The following is a 19,327-nucleotide window of genomic DNA, read 5'->3' on the forward strand; positions in this document are numbered from 1 at the left end:
TAACAGAATTTCAGGTACAAAACAGAATTTTTAGAGTAATTGAAAGTGAGCAAATGACTTGAGTCATTTGTGTCATAGAACTTAAAGCCTTTTCTGTTACGGAAGTGTGTATGTATTATCTGCAAAAGCAGACTACAGAAATACTTTTGGTATTGACAGAAAGGTACATGTAAATAAATGAAATTGTCAACCTCTCTTTATGGTACATGCCATTGGAGTGAAGGATTGAGGTGTTAAGTCTTGAAGGTCAAAGGTAAACATTTCAGTCTTTCTGAAGCTGATATTTATAAATTCTGATTACCTGAAATTTTATCCTTTATAGATCTACTTGCAAGTTTCTTGCTCAGTTTGAAACTATTTAGCTTTATTTTCAGTCTGATATTTTCCTATTGGTACTTTAAAATTATGATTAAAAACTTGGCATCTGCTTCTGTATTTTCCTTCTTGCATTGCATTGCATTGCAGGTTTTGTTAGCAGAGGCTGTCTTCTGAGAGTGAATGGGAGAGGCCTGGAAAAATAAAGTTTGAGGTCCCACTTTGCTTTTGTTTTAAAGCAGATTATGTTCAAAATTTGTTGTTCTGTAGATTTCTTTACCACATCTTCTTTTTCTCCATTTCTGCAACTCTTGGGAAGGAGTGTTATTTCTTTAAAAGCATGCGAGCTGACAATATACTTCAAATCAAAAGATCTTAACATCTGAATTTATCCTTCACTTGCTGTTCTAAGCACTGGAAGTAATATGTATTTTACTCAGACTGCCAGTCACTGAAGTAAGTGCTTGACTCTAGTAAATATGCCCTTTTGTGTTTTTTGTACAGCAAAGCATTTTTGGATACACAGAGCAGGATATCTCCAAGTATTCCCACTGAAACAGTACAAAGACACGTGATACCTTTTTGGAGATGGTTTCCAGGCTCCAGAGGCTTGAGTTGGTCAGATGCTGATGGATCCTGCACTGACAGTTGATGTGCCTGGGTTATTAACAGACTTTAAGAGCTTGAAAATCTGTAGAAAAGACAAAAACTAGTGACCTAATCAACCATGAGTAGGCAGTGCCCAGGAGGCTGGTAACGTGTGCGAATCGGCCACGTCTCTCTGCTCTGTCTCCCAGAAAACTCTCATTGAGTTAACAAGAAGCTTGTCATAGGTTATGGCTTGTTGAGTTGCAGCTGGGTTCAACTCTCTCCTATTAGTGTGGAGTTTCAGCTCTTTGGGAGGGGAAGTGTTGGTACTCCAGGGTTTGCTGCCTGCCAGCAGGTTTTGTAACCATTGCCTGCTGTGCTGTGTTTTGAAACTGGGAGAGGGAGGGAGTAGTTTTGTTTATTGTTCACTGGCACAACTGTTTCCCTGGACAAGGGTTAGATTCCATGGGCTTTGCCTTTGTTCTCCTGGAGATCATATCTGTCTGATTTCGGCAGCACTGGGAGAGCATGTTGGCCTTTCACAGTGATAAAAGAGGAAACACTGTTGTACTGGTGGGTTAACTTGCATCTTCCTCCAACTGCTTTAGATTGATTGACTCTGCTCTGATGTTAAGTTCAGCAGTACACTTTGTCTCTCTTTGTTTATTTTTTTAACAGAGCATTTATTTTTCCATAAGCCCAGCATGCTTGTTTTCTTTTCCTGCTGTCAGGATTAACAATGGCAGAGGAGCAGGAAAAGGCACACGAGACTCTTCTGCAGTAGAAGCGATTTCTACAGGCTCTCCCCCAAAGGGTGCTGATGAGCACATGTGGGCATTGAGGCCTTTGGCCCTTGTCAAATACTGGGCATTGACAGAAAATCAGTAGTTGCTACTGCTCCGAGATTCAACAGAACCTTTTCATCTGAAGATATTTAACAAGGGAGCGAGTTCTAATAAGAGTGTGTTAGCAAGGGTGCTGAAGCCAAAATGTGACTTTGTCCTAGGACTATTTGCTACATGAGTTTTGAATGCTAGTGCTTGTTTTTAATGAGTGCCAGCAAGCAGTCACCCATGACCAGTTGTATAAAGCTGTTTCCAAGTGCTATGTTAAATAGACTGTATCTTTTATAAGGTGACCTACAAAGGAAAAATACTAAACTCCAGGAACCTCCCAGTACTTAACATTTTGACCAGCAGGCTGAGAGGGTTTTTGGCACAGTGCTAATGAAAGACTTTTTTTGGTCCAGTGACAGCAAACCCAGCTTTGCACACCCTGCTTAGAGGGTGAATATAGTTAGCCTTTTTGGTAACTGTGGCGTGGCTGTGTTTACAAAAGGCTGTCAGAATGTGAATTCTAAAGGACAAAGCTGTTATTTTAGAATATATGCAGAAGTTTGGGGAAGTCAGGGAAAGTTTTATGGTGCTGTTCATTTCCAGTTAAGTTCTTCCAATCCAAAGAACATAAGCTGATGAAATTCTGAAAATTGTGCAACAGGCATTCAGGAGAAGTGGTGTGGCACGACAGCACCTATTGCTGCTTCCCCCTTACGAAAGGCTGGTTAATAAAGGTCACTTGACAGAATGGGCACAGAGGAATTGCTGAAAAAAAGCAATCTAGGGAGCTGAAAAGGATGATACAGGACTGTAATTAGAAAAATAACATTTTTATATTATAGCCTTGAACATATCTTGGCCATTATGCTGAATGCTCTCGAGTTACTGAGTCTGGCACGCTGCCCCAAGGAACATTAAATGACTTGAATGTCATGTTAAACACTATTAATCATTCATCTGATGAGATCAAGATAAACAAGAGCAAAAACTCCAAGTCATGTCTAGACTTTGTGACTTCAGTTTAATGTGAGGGATAACAGTGGTATTGTAAATGCAGCAACATATGTTTTCTGACTTGCATTTTAAGAAGAGAATAGTGTATAAGTACCGTGCCATATAATATCCCATGACTCAATATTAGTCAAGACATTTGGGTTTTCTGAGCTATCTTGCCTGTGTTACAGTGATGTAACAATAATGTGTTCCTACTAAGGCAGAGAGTTTTGTCAGGACACATGTAAAGAAGAGAGTGAAGGAGTGATGTCGGCAGCTGAAGGAAGCAGCAAGAATATTAGAACAGATTCAGACTGCATCATGCTTTGGAAATTCCTGTGATGGTAGGTTTAGGCCACTGGTGACATCTTGATGGTGAATTGGCATCACAAACAATTGAACTTTGAGACATGGGAGTTTATTAACTCCAGAGCTTAATACTACATAGGTATGTGCATGGTCAGTTAGGCTCTTGGGTAACTGAGTAATGACTGTCTGAAAAGGAACTCTAAACCAGAAGACTTCTGCCCTTTCTGGGGTTTAGGAGAGTTTTATTACAGTCCTGGTTTTGACTATAGTAGAGTTAATTTTCTTCCTGGTAGCTGCAACAGTGCTGTGTTTTGGGTTTAGTATGAGAATAACATTGATAACACACTGATATTTTAGTGGTTGCTGAGTAGTGCTTACCTGAAGTCAAGGACTTTTCGGTGTCCCCTGCTCTACCAGTGAGGAGAGGCACAAGAGGCTGGGAGGGAGGGTGGCCAGGACAGCTGACCTGAACTGTCCAAAGGGATATTCCATACCACAGAGTGTCACACCCAGTATATAAACTGGAGGGAGTTGGCTGGGAGCTGCCCATCACTGCTGGGGAATGGGCTGGGCATCAGTCAGTGGGCAGTGAGCAATTGCATTGTGCAACACTTGGGGTTTATTCCTCTCTCCTTTTTATTGTTATTATTACAATAATATTTTACTTTTTTTCAACTGCTCTTATATCAACCCATGGGTTTTACCTTTTTTCTGATTCTTCTTCCTATCCCAGTGTGAAGGCAGGCAGAGTGACCAGGTGGCTCTGTGGCACTTCATTGCTATCTGGGATTAAACTATGACATGGTGTTACTGCTTAATGTGTGCACTTCTTCAAATACCATGCATGCAACCCCAAAAAACTGTTAAATTTCAGAAAGAGCAGCCCTGAAAGCTGTAAGAAGTTTTGAGAATACATCAGGCTGTTGAAGTGTTCATCAGTTTAACTTTCCTTAATCCATGCCTAGCTGGGTTCTTAGACTCCTTGGTAAATTATGAATCCTACTAAGAGGAGGGCTGTAGATCATTTGACATCCAGCTGACGTGTGTTGAAGAGAAACTTGGCCTTGCACGTGTTCCACAGAATGTATTCTGTGGTGGATCTCAGTAAAATGGGAGCTGATGCTCTCTTTGTTTCTGTTGCACTAGCTTGAGCTCCTGAAATCCCCTGGTTGTCTGCACCAGATTTATTATCTAATAGGAGGGTCACCTAGCAAAAACAGTGTGTTTTTTCTGCGGGATTAGTATTGGATCAGCTAATCAGGGATCAGAGGGGTCCCACTGTCAGTGTAAAAAAAATGGGGGCGAAGGAGAAGAGGACCACTTTTGATAGGGTAAACTTCTTAGGTAGCTTCATTCAGATTTGATTTATGTTTCAGCTTGCACAGTCTAACGAACACAGAGAGATGACACTTTCTGAAGTGATGAACCAGAACTTGCTTGTCACCTGTGCAAACAGCACATGTGCAAACTCTGAAACTTTCTAGAAATCTTTAAACTGACATCAAGAAACTACAAACCTCAAGAAAATAAACTTTTACTGATCGAAGTCCAGAGAACACAACTTTCGAGAAAGTGGGAAAAGTGTTTCTGGACTCTTATTCTTCAATTGTGACTTGACTTCTGACAGACTTTCTAATAGTAAAGACATTATTAAACAGTGTGTCTGTTAACAGATTTGAGAGTGATAGTACAGAAACTGTTAATCTATGTGAGAAGGATAAGCTGTTGTAGTAGACAAGAGAAGTATAGAGCAGGTTTTACTAGAGCAGGTTTTACTGCACTTTTCTCTGTAACAGGATCTTTGGCTATGTGATCTGACATTTTTGGACTGTATTCAGGCAACAAATTCTTGTACTAAATGTAAACTTTTTTTTACCTTCTGTGCAGTTGCTATAAAAGAATGAGATTTTGTTCCTAATCTTATTTAATGATAGGCACTGTGCAATTGAGCTCTTGGATTTCTTGCTCTTGTTTGCTCTGGGTGCTCTAAGTCTTGGTTTTGGTATCAAACCTTTTTGATCCCTACCAACATATGCTCTGAAATTCTTGTTTAGATGATGTGTTGCCTAGTTCTCGGTACAAAATGAATGTAATAGTGTGATTTCTCCTGCTTTCTTTTACATCCTTGTCTATCACTGTTATCACAAAAGAAACAGTAAAGCTTCACAAAATAAAGTGGATATGGATAAACCAGTAAAACTGTTTTCCTCTGGCCACTTTCATTTGTCCTTCAGATTTGATTTATTCTCTGGTACCATTACTCAACTTAGGCTGTTGTTAGTGTTTATATGTCTGTTGTGTAATTTCCATCTCATTAGGTATCTGTACTGGTTTTTAGTAGCTTTAACACACTGTGAATTTGCCAAGGGAGTAGGATTAAAACTGGAATTTGGCATTTCTATGGAATTAGGAACATTATGCTCCAGAGCCATTGGAGCATAAGTATCCAGAATTACAGATACTATCCACGATTTCTTATTTGTGTGAATGACTGATTGTACACCTTGCTGCATGTGTGCAACAGAAAAATGATAGCTGATGATTGCAACAACTTTGCTTGTTACAAAGAAATGAGGGGTTTTATTTAAAGATACTCTAAAATGCCCTGAAAACTTCACAGAATTATTTAGTCAAAATTTGCAACACTTATAAAAGAAATAGAATAAATTAGGTGACATAAAAGGAAACATTGACTGGGTGAAAATCCTTTTGACCTGTGCTCTAGATACTACAAAGTCAAAAGTTATTCTTGAAAGCACTTGATTCTGGATATACCATACCTCCTTAAAAATGGAGTATCAGAGTTTTCTTCTGGGCTCTCATTTCTTGCATGGTCTTAAGCAAGTGGTATTATTTACCCAATGTGTTTTCCATTTTAAAATGTGATTCTGTGGGCAGGACTTAGAAATAGTTGAAAACAGCAACTATAACAAGCAGATGCTTGCTTACGTTGTTACGGTCTGGAATTATTGTTGAATTTCTGACACGATCAGCCAAAGAGGAGAGAATGTGGGAATCCTAAGATATGAAGGAATGTGTCACAGAAGAAATTTTACAATATGCCTTCTGAACAGAAGAGGGGTATTCTTTCCTTTCAGTCACTGTCTGAAGAACTGAAGGTCAATAGACTCCTTCAGTTTTCCAAAGGAAAGCTGGTACTGGTGTTGCCCTGCACTGTAGATTTCTGGCTTTCCAGAAGCACAATTTACTGTTCTTTCCAATGAGACGTTACAGGAAGGAGTCGAGAGAGGACAGACGTTCCAGAATGGACCTTATTTTGTCTCCTTAGTGTGGAAAGGACTAAGAAGCTGAGCTTTAGCTTTTTTTCCTTGAATGCTAATTTTGCAGTTTAATGGCAGGAAGGAGATAGTAAAATCAATTCCATTTTCTGGCAGTCATCTGGACTGTGTATATGATATGAATTCCTTTTATCACTAGAAGAAGCTCAGTAATGATTTGTTTGTAGGCACATTGCCAAAATGCAAAGATTTTGGACTAGTTCATAAATAACTGTGCTCTTCAAGCTTAACAGTCTGTTCAAATTTAAACCTTCCCATCATTCTAGAAATGGGAGTATGTGCAGAGGAGGAAATGAACATTTTTTGGCTTTGAGTCACTGGGCAGACTGCAATGAATACAGGCTTTGATTCCATAAGGGACCTTTTTTCCCTTCAGTCCACCAAGTTTTGTAAATTGAGGATTACTAACTTGTTCACCCCATTTGAGCTGGTTATTGTGTGGTGCTGGGGGAGGGAATTCTAGGGTAGCTAAAAGGCATAGCAGTGCTTTTTTGTCAATGCATTGGAACTTAAACGCCAGCCTTGCTTTTCCCTAAGACCTGCCCTTGGAAATGGAAAGTTTCTTTGGTTTCTAAGATTGTGCAGACTATCATGAGCATCTCATGCAGACCTCCATGGCAGGGGACTTGGACTAGTTGATCTTTAAGGCTCCCTTCCCACCCAAACCATTCTGTGTTTCTGTGACCTTGAGTTAATTATTTATAATATTGAAAACTGAGAATCCTAACCAGAGAGCACCATTAGTAGAAAAAGCCAGTAAATTAACAGTGTGGTAAATAATGTGAGTGAATGTTGTTGAATCAGAATGAAACTGAATTTGTTTTTTATCCCTATACCTAACAGGGAATGTGCCTATTTTAGTAGGATATTAAACCTATTTGCATCTTGGTGTTGCCTGATGCCTTTCTCAATAGAACTAATGGGATAATCTAGGCAGAGTGTATTTAATACTGTCTTAAACTGCTGTAGAATCTGGTTAGAGCTGATCAATATTTATATCAGTCATTGCTATAAAATACAAAATATTGCTCAGAGAGGGTGTTCACTGGCGTGATAAATGAAGGTGAGTAGGCAGTACGAGGGATGTGGTTTGTCTACAAAGATTTGTTTAGTCAATTAAGTTTTTCTAGTGTGGACAAACGTAAGGTCATATGTAAAATGCAAGGGATCTATGCTGTGTATTAGCAGAAATTGCATTCTGGATAAGCAGAAATGGGTCAAGAACTATTTGATGGTGGGACCTCTTCGAAAGATGAAGCTTCAGTGGCTACTGCAAGCCTTGGGCACAAAAGCAGGTATTAGCATGTCATTTCTCTCTCAGAAAAACGAAAAATATTGAGGACTCTACATAGCTCACTGTAAGCAGGAAGAAGTCTCCTTTTATTTATTAAAAACCTAAAATTTTAAGCAGCTTATTCAGTTAACTTGTTGACGGAAGTAGTTAATAAGGCTTTACTCTAAGGAGAGAGCTGTAAAGTGGGACAAATGCACAGCCACATCTGAACTCTGACTCAGAGTTCGGGGCATTAACCTGGACATTACTGCTACTAATTTGTAGGTAAGGTATGAGAGGTTATGTACCACATTCTCAGTCACTTTGGATGGCATTATTGATACAGAATCTCGAGTTTAAAGTTGTTAACCTTGATAGGAGGGGAAAAGAGTGTTTTGGGAAATATGGAGGAGGCCAGTCTTCGTACGGATTGTGGAGCTTTCTGGGTCATGAGGTGAGTGGCAACTCTCTGCGTTAAGTCTGAAGGGTACAAAAAGCTCATTTTCTTTTTTCCAGCTTTCTCAAATTTGTTTACCTTGGAAGCTGAAGTGTTGAATGGAGTCTCTGATGGGCCACGAGCATTGTAGTAAGCAAACAGGAATGTAGGACTTCTGTGGCCCCCCTGCTTTTTTCCTAAATGGGAAGCTAGAGTGTATCATAATATGTAGATGATGTGATAAGTCACCATGGGGTAGGAAACTACCAAACCTCATTTCTGTAAATTTGTTAGTGGTCTGTACCAGCTTGATGTCCCATCTCAGCGGATTCTTTTAGCTTTTCTTTTCGTAATTTTTGTGGTGCACCTTGGGGATATGGGTGTTTCTCTTTATCTGAATTTTGCTTAAAACTGATGTCTGTTGCTGCTTTTCTTTGTTAACTTGCCTTTGTCCAACTGGCAGAAGTTTTATGCTAGTTTCTGAAATACCTTGAAAATCAAACAAATGAGTGAATGTTTGTTACTGGATTATGAGCTGAATAGAAGCGTCAGTTAAACAGAATATCTTCAGATTTGGACTGAAAGTTAAGGTGAAACATTTATAACGAGGTAAATGGATTCCTCTCCTCGACTTACCTTTTATTACCCTAAAATGCCAAATATGTTATAGAGGCATTAACACCGACATAGTGTTATTGAAACATAAAATGGGGAGTAATCCTTCCCTAGAGGTGGGTAGGCTGCAAGCCTCAGACTCCATATCTGGGCTTTAATGAAGCGTAACTTGCAGAAGAACACTGCTTGCTTCCAAACCTGGTGAGAACACATGCAGAATGGATTAGACGTGTGAGTCGCTCTCAGATACCTCAGAATGTAATAATTTTTTTGCTCGTTCTTTTGAATTCCCCTCTTCAGTGCTGTACAAGGAAAGACTTCTTTATTTGCCAAGACCTCAAATCATAGTTTTGTATGGAAAACAATATTACTTTTCTCTATTCATCTTTCTACAAAGCATTTTCTGTTTTCTTTCCCCCCCACAGTGTTCTGAGGATTGCAAACACAATGATGAGTCACCTCAAGAAGACGAAGGGTTTATGGGTATGTCGCCTCTTCTACAAGCCCACCATGCTATGGAGAGAATGGAAGAATTTGTGTGTAAGGTAAGGGCATGTGGAAGCTGCTGAAGTGGTTTCCTTTTTTAGGAAGCTCCACGGGCAGCAGGCTATACTTGCAGCATCTGTGCTGCTGATATAAGGAAGAGGAGGAGGTACACATGGTCCCTGAATGAGCATCTCGTGTTCTAACTAGCAATACTACAGTGCCTCAGGATCTCAGTGTGTCATACATGATTAAATTGTAAAGCATGGAGCAATAGGGATTACAAATGAGACTCTAAAGCTGATCATGCGACTCAGGTGCATCTCTTGAGAAACACCTGTGAGTGCAAAGCAGAATAAAAGCCTTCTGGTTCAAGGCACTTTAATTTACAAGGTCATTTTGTCCAGATTTCGTCAGACTTGCAAATATTTTGCTTTTCCAGCAGTATTTGCATCCATTGTAGAATAAGCTTTGTCCCTGACTTGAAAACAATGCTGTATTAAAACCATATCTAAGTAGATCCATTGTAGGTTTTGTAATTGTTGACCTTGGCTCAATTTTTGCACTTTTGAGAGTCATAGGGCTGTATCAGTCTCTGGCTGTCCTTCCTTGCTGAAAGGAATGCTGCCTCTTCATACATCGGTTCCTGCTGTTTTTATGAACTGTTTTTGATGTTTTTACAGAGGAACTGTAGTTACTTGGTGGTCTTTTGTGTGGGGGTTTTGTTGTTTTGTTTGGGGTTTTTTTAACTATGCATCTTTTCCTCTTTTAAAACATTTTGCAGAGTGGATTGTGTAAAATAAATTCCCTCCTTCTTTTTCTACCTCAATTCACATTTTTGGTTCATGAAGTAAAACAGTTATTTTCTTGTTTAATGTATTTAAGAACCCAGTCTTGAACTGGGTTGGTTATTCTGAATGGCTTTGTTTTGCTTCCATGCATGAGTGTGGAGAATTGATTTAAAAACTTTGGGCTCTTGTTGTTGAAACTGAAATAAGAATGTAGCCTTTTAAACTCAGTGTTTCAGGAATCTTCAGCCCTGCTCCTGTAATTCTAGCCAGACTGCAAATCCAAGGAACACTGCAGAAACAGCCCCGGTACATAAAGCAGTTCCCTGATCCCCCTCTGCTTGGCAGTGCTGCTTCTGACGCCCAGCTGAAGACTCCGTGTGTCTTGTGTTACCAAAGCAGTGCTAAGGACATCTGTGCACACTTATTTCATGGGGAACCAGCTGCAGGAATAGCTGTGTGCACATGCACTGCCTCCCTGTTTAAAGAAGAAATCTGATGGAATTGAGTCACCAACCTGTTGCCTTAACTGATCTGTTACCATTTCTTTTGTGAGCGTGGGAGCATTTTTTCCCCAGCCTGAATAAGTGGTTGGATACTTGCTGCTGGGCTCTTACCCCTTCATGCTTTCTAGCCCCTATTAGTGCTGATGATGGGTAGCTTTTTTTGCTGGACTGCCCCAAATGCTAGCAGATATGTAGTCAGGTTGGCTTGTGGTGGAGGAACGGGCTTGTTTATTTCTTTGAAAGAACTAGGTGTAGGCTTCTTCACTTAAATGGTAAAAATGACCTGTAAAATAACAAACCATGGAAATTAAATGCTTTCCCTTCATTAGCAGTAAGAAAAGCCCAATAGCCTTCCTGTCTGATGAAATGCTGAAGTATTTCTTTCTCTGGTAGTGCAGGTCAGCTTCATGATGGTTTTGAATAGGGAACAGTGACTAAACCATTGTATTTCAACTGTAGAGCCTTTTCCCCAGAGATATCCCATCAACTCTTTTCTCTTTACTGTACTCATAGAGTAACACTCTTACTAATATGGGTTTTCTTTGGCCATGCATTGCTGACACTTGATTTGCTGCATTTAACTAAAATCTTTTAACTTCTAGGTATGGGAGGGCCGATGGAGAGTCATTCCCCATGATGTTCTGCCTGACTGGCTGAAGGACAACGACTACCTGTTGCATGGACACAGACCACCCATGCCTTCCTTCCGGGCTTGTTTCAAGAGTATCTTCAGAATACATACAGAGACTGGTAACATCTGGACACATCTTCTAGGTATTGTCAGCTTGCTCTAATCTAATGCCAGTTGGTTTCATTGCTCTCAAAGAAAGAGAGCAAGATAGAAAGGGGTGTGACGTTGATCAGTGTTATTGTTCCACTAGTAACCTGTTAAATTAGCAGGTTGGTATCCCTCTCCTAATTTTATCCCACCAGAGTTGGATAGGACTTCCTTAATCATATAATACAAACAAATGCATTAAAAATTGCCTAATTGTTGATAAATTACTGGTACGTACTTTTTTCCCGAATGTGTAGGTGTTAACTGGGATCACATTTCTTACCACAAGAACATACCTATGTTGCAGCTTCTGTGACCAGTTTCAGCTTGTGAGAAGCCTTGAAGGGGAAGGGTTTCTTTTAACTTTGCCCTTCTCTTTCTACATTTTGCAACAGATATTTTGTTGCTCTAGTTGTCGGGCATCTTGCTAAACAAGTGAAAATACAGGGTCTGTCCAAGTCTGAGACAGAGCTGTGGTTGGAATGTGTAACTGAAGTAGGGCAGCACTCAACTCTGCATGTGCTGCTGGCTGTCAGGCAACTCCTGTGTTTAGTGGTCCTATACACTACAGTCATGCTTTTAAAGAAAAGCTTTCAGTATGCATGAACTTGACACCTCTCTGCCTTGCTGTTTTTCAGGATGTGTGTTCTTCCTCTGTCTGGGAATCTTCTACATGTTCCGGCCAAACATGTCCTTTGTAGCACCTGTGCAGGAGAAGGTGGTCGTTGGATTGTTCTTCTTGGGAGCCATACTCTGCCTCTCCTTCTCATGGCTCTTCCACACAGTTTATTGCCACTCAGAAGGTGTTTCCCGGCTCTTTTCCAAGTAAGTGCCTAAGGAACAGGGTAGGCCAAATAGGAAACAGGTGGGAAAACAGGGCTGGGATTTGTGCCTGGAGCCCCAGTGTGGGAGTTGTTCATTTCATGACTGCATGTACTTTGGAACAGAGTTGAGCAGAGATTTAATGCAGCTTCTTCTAATTATAGTTTGTTTCAGCATGAGTTTTTGTGCTGTCATTTTAGTCTTAAAACTCCATCATTTTCTGCTGTTTGGCAGGCATGTGCTTGCATCTTGCTGCTGTAAGTAATATACCTTGAGCTTAGTTGCTGGACTTTGAATTTTTAATGCAACTGTCACTTCTCATCATTTCAACTATTCTGACTAACTTTAAGCCTTAAACTTACGTAAGACAGTTCCACAATGTGTATCAAGATGTCTTGACCTTTTGGTTTTACTTCTTTTTTGGCTGGCTGCTTAAATATCTCGTATTTCCTAAGATTACTCGAGCTAGATTCTGTGATCCGCAAGACCACCTTTAAAGTAACCCAGCTATTAAAGTCCCCTACTGAAAAATTAACTCCACCAACTTCTGTAGGAGTGTTTTGTCAGGATGGGGTAAAAAGCAATGGCTGTGGATTTCCTTTTTCACACTGGTGTATAGTAAAACAGCGTGGTTGAAAAATTGCAGAACTTTTCCTCTGTGCTCACTTGAGCTGGTGCATAACTAACTGATGCTTGTCAGATACTGAAGTGTTTGCACTGGCTGTGCTCTCACAACATACTGTGTGCCCCGTGTTTAGGGGGCTCTTGTGCTGCTTTTTACCTCATCTGAAACTCAAATTTGAGTTTACCTCAAAAGGTTTTGGTCTAAAGGTTAATGAAGGTATTGCTGATGACTGTCCAAAAATGGCCTTACTGGCTGTCTGCCAAGGGAGTCCATTACTACAGGAGGGCATTGGTGGAAGAGTTGCCATCAGGAGTTAAGCTGCAATAGCAAGAGTAATTTAGTTTTGCAGTGAGAAGTAGGCAGTTGGTCTACTAAAGAAGGGCGTGTGGGTGAGAGAATTTCCAAAAGTTTGCATTTGTTACGAAACTGATTTTTGTTTCCTTCTAGGCTGGATTATTCTGGCATTGCACTTCTCATAATGGGCAGCTTTGTACCATGGCTGTACTACTCCTTCTACTGCAACCCTCAGCCTTGCTTCATCTACTTGATTGTGATTTGTGTCCTGGGCATCGCAGCCATAATCGTCTCACAATGGGACATGTTTGCCACCCCTCAATACCGGGGTGTAAGGGCAGGTAAGACCTTGAGTTAACTGCCTTTCCTCCTTCCTACTTGCCACTTGGAGAAACCATCTTGGGAAGACTTAAGAGAGCTTAATTTTATAGAGACCTAATATTCTTGGATTGGGAGCTCGATGGGTTTGCTTTCAGCATATATTTTATAGCCAACTGGATGCACAGACAAGGGCTAGTGCCAGACCTGGAAGTGCATTCCTGAAATGGATGGTAACACATGCAGTAGGAAAGGTAGTGCAAAGTATTTCTAGCTGTATCCAGCAACTTTGCTCCCAAAAACGACTGACTGCTTGGTGTGTGTATGTGTACTTCTACTGTTTGTCTTGGCTTGGTAACACTAGGCTCAGACACTAGCAAATCATTGGATGACTGAACTAATCTGAATGATTTGCCTGGATAAAATACATAGTTAAGACAAAAACTATTTTTTCTCTTTATCAAAAGAACAAAACCAGATTTGGTTTCACACTTTGAGGTAGGAAAAAAGAGAAAGCTTAGGGGGCAACTGTGGAATGTGCTGGGTTGAATAGTAATATTTCTTGTTTCTTAACCTGCACATGCTGTCTACAGTAAATCTAGATTTCCTGGACAAGTTATGGGTGTACCTTCAGAGAGATCAGCTTTCCAAACTTAAAATCTCTGCATGGGTCATGAATATCCCCCCCACGCCCTCTTTTTTTGCAAGTTTTCTGTACTTGCTGCTAAAATCTAAACAAATAAACCATGTTTCTCTTACACGGCAGATCAAATGAGCGCAGTTGCCCCTTTTCTGTTTCCTAGGACTGCTTGTGCAGTGTATGATAAACAACCTCTTTGTTGTTTCTCCTTGTCTTGCTCTTGAGCGATGATGGTGAAGTGAGGCACAGTCTGTGTGGTCTCAGTTCCCTCTACAGGCCAAGAGCAGTAACTGGCCTCACGTACGCTGAAGCTGGCAGGAGCAATCAGTACATGAAATATTTTGGCTATCTGCTGGAACATATAGCTGAGTAGCTTCTGGTATATGAAGGAAGCCTGTGCATTCTTTAGCTTCCTTTCCAATAAATCTCTTCTGGGCACCTCCAGCTTCAAGAGCTGTCACCTTTCTGGTGCTTTGGCAAATACTGAGTTTTTTCCTTGTGTAGCTTTTGTGTTTTCATTGTGTCCCTTTACCGCCACTGTGCTCAAACCTGACTCTCCCGCATTTTCTTTACCTCCCAGGAGTATTTCTAGGTCTGGGTCTTAGTGGGGTAATTCCCACTCTGCACTTTGTCATCTCTGAGGGGCTCCTGAAAGCAGCCACAATGGGGCAGATAGGCTGGCTGGCACTCATGGCATGCCTGTACATCACTGGTGCTGCACTATATGCTGCCCGCATCCCGGAGAGATTCTTCCCTGGCAAGTGTGACATCTGGGTGAGTCTACAGCATGGCTGGATGAGGAGACCAATGGGAAAGCTGGTTCCCCTTGAGGCTGAAGGATGTTGTGTCAGTGTTTTCTTATTGCAAGTATCAAACTGCTGCACCAGAAGCAATAGGTCTTCAGGGGCCAAATAGCTGTGGGCTCTCCGAGCCTGGCTTTCCTGGTGCCTCTCTTCCTGAGTTGTCACAATCTGGCTGGTCTGAGGTAACTGCTGGTGTGCAAATCCACCCCAGCACATGTACTAGGCAGCTTTAACAAATGGCCAAGCAACTCTGTGAACTTGTGTGTGTGTGTGTTGAGGATCCTACAAACACACATCTTTATCTTGCTTCTGTGCAGAATAGTACATGGTTATTTTGCTGATGTTCAGTGTGTTCTCTGGGGTCTTCACCAGGTCTGGCTCCTCATCTTGTGCAGCCAGTGAAAATGCTGGATAGAGATGGTGGACTTTGAAGGGATATCTGGCCTAGGAGAAGGGAAAGTGGAGTGAGCAAGTGGGTGGGTGGGGGAGACTTGATATGTGGGAAAGAATAGTGAAGACTGGAGGACAAATACATGGGGAAGATGTAAAGAAAGAAATTGGGTGAAGCAAGAGTAGAGATCAGGGGGAGGTGGACGTTTAGAAGGCCACTGTACTTCCACTAGCATAGTGAAGGCCCCTAGGGGCTAGAAGTGAGAATAAGGCTTGAGTTGTTTGAGTGACTTTTGCACAGCACCCCAGTTTGCTTGGTTTGTTTAAATGGCCAAAGAAAGCATTGCTGCTATGATGAGCTAGGCTCCAAAAGCACTGGTGTACCACCAACTCTTTTCCAAGCTTTCCATGAAGCCTGCAAACACACGTTTGTAGAAATATTTCAAAAGCATCGTCCATATTGGTACGACTTCCCTCAAACAAGGGCGTGCTTTGTCATGTAGCTCCCTCATGGTTTTCATTCTGCTGTACTATAATCAATAACATGCTGGGCATTCATTCAGAACATTTAGTTATTCTAGGTTTTAATATAATACCATTTTTTTTTTCTGTTCTGTTTTGCTATGGTAGAGAAGTAAAATAACAGCATTGAAAATCCATTTGGTAAAACTTATGCCTGTGACCAGAGCAGAGTTTGTACCTGTTATCTGTATGAGAGAGACCTTTTTATCAATAAATCAGCAGCGTATCTTGTGAAGGAACTAATTTTAAAAGTGTCCTGCTTAAGCCTTTTGCCTAAGGCTTTGAAATCATCACTGTCCCTTCACAAAGAAGAGTTGTAGCACTTACATACTATATTTGTTTATTGACCAGCTGGTTAAGGTGGCTCTGGAGGGAAGGGGGTATGTTTGTTTGTGTGTGTGTGTGTAGAATTCGATTATTTGGCTAATGATAGGAGAGGGATGGGCTTTAACACACAACTTGGAGAACTCTGCAGCTCGTGGTGTGAGGTACTGCTCCCTGTCACTGTGTACTTCAGCGGAGTGTGTGGCTTTTTGGGAGGCAGGGTCGCTCTGGAGCCGGCAGTGCCCCGGCTGAACAGGAGTGTTTTCTCTCCCGCAGTTCCACTCCCATCAGCTGTTCCACGTCTTTGTAGTGGCTGGCGCCTTCGTGCACTTCCACGGAGTTTCGAACCTCCAGGAGTTCCGTTTCACGGTCGGAGGAGGCTGCACAGAGGAAGATGGGATGCAGTAGAACCAGCCTTCAGCCCGAGACCGTAACCAAAACAGCCGCCGGCGCGGTGAAGCATACAGGCTAGCAAAAGGAATACCTAAGAAGAATCCACGTTTCAGCTGATGAGGCATGGAGCTTCATGGGGATTCTGACTAACCAAGATAAAATTCTATACCTCAAGCAATGGAATAAATCAATTTGAAGACCGGGAAATTCTGAAACCCTAATTTATTCTTGGGATCTACAGATTGAGCTACAGAGGACCCTTTCCAAATCGGCTTCTGTTCAATGCCATATTTATTTGTAGAATTGGGGAGGGATAGCTTAGCAGTTTCTGTTTTTTTAAAAAAAAGAAAAAAAAAATCAAGGTTAAATTTATATCCTCTTGGAGGGTTCGGGCGTTGATTTTAGATGCTCTTTTGGGAGAAAAACAAATTGTAAATAAGATTTCTAACTTTCTGTTTAAATAAAATTTATATAAATGTTTTAAACAATGGGTGGGGGGAAAAGGGTTTTTGTAAAGAATGCAACATGCAAGTACCACACACTGTTTCAATTTTGCACAAAATAAATGATTGCAGGAGGACCAGGTAAAATTCCCAGGAGTGAAGCACGTTGGCCCTGCAGATTTGCCTGGTGGCCAGCATGCCCTGGGCAATGTGGGGTCCTGGCCAGCACTTGGAGTAGGCTCAGTACATGTACACAAGGGTTGTGAAGGCTGGATTTGTCAGGTTGTCATCCAGGTCACAGTGTGAGCAAAGGTGTTTACTCCAGTAACTTGAAGGATACATCCCAGGTGTGTGGGACAGCTGCCTTCCAAGCTTGCGTGGCGTGTGTAGTTTTGGGTGATGGATCTTGCAGTTAGTTGGTTTGGTTCTCATCATATGGATTGGAGCATAATGGGATAACTGCACATGAAATGGCAAACAGTCCAACTCCATCAGTGCCTGCCTATACCCAAAGGCCCCCATTGAGAAGATGGTTGCCATTTGCTTTGTTTGACCTGAAGAAAGGATGGTAATAGGCTTGTCAGAAGATAGTTGAGCATGTGAGGGGAAACAGAGGTGGGGTTAAGATGGACTGGAAAGAGGAAGCTGTGTGCTCCAGGACTTGGAGTTAACAGTTACTGCAGACCTCAAGCACATTACCTTCTCGTGTGTCAGGCTCCATATGCCAAGGGAGTTTGCAGGTTTTTCTTTTTAAGAGGAGTAAATCCACAACCAGCCCAGTACAGTTCCTTTTTTTTTTTTTTTTTTGTCCTTAGTAAGGTCTGCTTCCCATCTGTGCTTTAGCAATGGGACTAATGGGACTGCTGGTATTTCTAAACCTAAAACTGAGAGTTCAGCTGGATTGCTGTGGAGCAGACGCACCTCCTATATAAGGGGAGGCCTATACCCTTCTCTTATGTAATTGATGTAGCTTGATCTTTGGAGCCCAGTCAGAAGCCAGACTGAAGGAGAATCTTTGGAGTCGTAAGATGAAACTTGAACGTTTTGTTTGTTATGGCACAGATATTGCTTGGAGTCTTTAGCTGGAAATTCAGAGCAATTACCTCTCTCACAGATGAGTTAAACAGCTCATAACATGCTATATTTCACAAGGAAGGAAGGTAAGGGGTGGTTGATTGGTGTGTGGGTTTTCTTTTGTTGTTGGGGTTTGGGTTTTTTTTAGACTCCTGCAAGTTTCAGTTTTCACCCTTCAAGAGAAAGATTCGGATTGCGAAGATCTTCCCATACCGTGGATGCCACGGAGTGTGTTTTGGGGAGTTGCTTAGTCAGATAGAAGCAGAATGCCTTCCTGAAGTTGACTGGATATTAAACTTCTCCCCTTGAATGGAGTAAAGCCTCTGAGAGCAAGGTCAGCTGCAAAAAGAGGTGCTGCAGCAGAGCCTGCAAGTTTAGGGGGACAGGTTCTCAGTAGGATCATGACACTGGATGCCTGTAGGGCTGGAAGTGGTTTGTCACAGGTCTGTGTGGTACTTATATGAAGTAAAGAGCAGTATTAACTTGGATGTAAGGGCTAAATGGCACTGGAGGAAGTGTGCTGGTGTCTGAGAAAAGCGTGGTACATATCAGAATCAGAGCTGTCTGTAAGGTGCTTTGGGATACCTCTGAACAGTACCAGCAGAAGCGACAGTCTCCATCCTGGATCATCCCACGTTCACTCCTTGAAGGGTGATTGTAACCTGGTCCTACACAGCACAGAACTATTACAAAAACACAGTACTCCACCTGCTATTCTTAACCCAGTCAGTCTCTCCGTTCAAGAAGTTTGTGTGTTCCAATAAAAACAACCTAGCTGTGCACTTTTCTGTAGCTTTTGCTGAGAACTCTTCCCAGGTTGGCACCTGAATGCCTTACTCTCAGCAGTCAGAGGCTTGCTTGCTCTGTGTGCAGGTTATTGCCATAGAATAGTTAGGACCTACAGCTTCTTTCCTTCCCCATTAAATAGTGGCCTTGTTCAGTATATTTCTTTTTAAAAATTGCTTACTGTTGGAAGCAATGAAGCACATTCTGGGGTTTTGATGGCTGGGGACTCTGGTGATGGTTCCATATAAGATGGGATCTTATTACTTGCTGTATTCTTAACTTCTGCTAATAAAAGAACCAAATGGATTATTGTCTAGTTTGGGTCTTTCTGTGCTGTGTGTGAAACTTGAAAGAGTCACTCTTGCTTTCTTCATTCCCAGTGCATGCCAGCCAGGTTTGTAGGTAAGAGACTTCTGTTGGTGCAGAAACCAAACTGATGCCTAAAGGCCCGTTCCCAGGCGGTTGGGGCTTGCTGTGTGCCTCCTCTGGCAAAAACCAGCAGGTGGGAAGTTTGTGCAGCTGGAACAGTAGTTCTGCCACGTGGCATCCTCTCGATGTCTGTGATTCACATCAAGTGTGTGCCTGGTCTTGCTCTAAGATTTCAGTGCTGTCTGGTGCAGTTAAACATCGTGGCCGACGGAGCCTGGACTGTGCTGCCTCTTCCTTACGGTGCT

The 19,327-nt window shown here is 41.7% G+C and overlaps 1 protein-coding gene across 7 annotated transcripts in view; it reads left to right on the forward strand.

The window, feature by feature from the left end:
• ADIPOR2 (adiponectin receptor 2) overlaps nucleotides 1–18,959 on the forward strand; it is a 45,264-nt gene extending 26,305 nt beyond the window's left edge. For all 7 annotated transcript variants that reach the window (XM_051784986.1, XM_051784985.1, XM_051784991.1 and 4 more), the window contains 6 exons: nucleotides 9,090–9,209; nucleotides 11,044–11,215; nucleotides 11,858–12,044; nucleotides 13,114–13,301; nucleotides 14,499–14,692; nucleotides 16,234–18,959. In XM_051784986.1, the coding sequence (XP_051640946.1) occupies nucleotides 9,090–9,209; nucleotides 11,044–11,215; nucleotides 11,858–12,044; nucleotides 13,114–13,301; nucleotides 14,499–14,692; nucleotides 16,234–16,365 (993 nt within the window). In that variant the 3' untranslated portion in view covers nucleotides 16,366–18,959. The remainder of the gene's footprint in view (nucleotides 1–9,089; nucleotides 9,210–11,043; nucleotides 11,216–11,857; nucleotides 12,045–13,113; nucleotides 13,302–14,498; nucleotides 14,693–16,233) is intronic.
• Nucleotides 18,960–19,327: the final 368 nt, after the last annotated feature.

This window comes from Manacus candei, unplaced genomic scaffold (assembly GCF_025592945.1).
Source record: "Manacus candei isolate 608988 ecotype Guabito, Panama unplaced genomic scaffold, ASM2559294v1 h1tg000018l, whole genome shotgun sequence".
NCBI lineage: Eukaryota > Metazoa > Chordata > Aves > Passeriformes > Pipridae > Manacus > Manacus candei.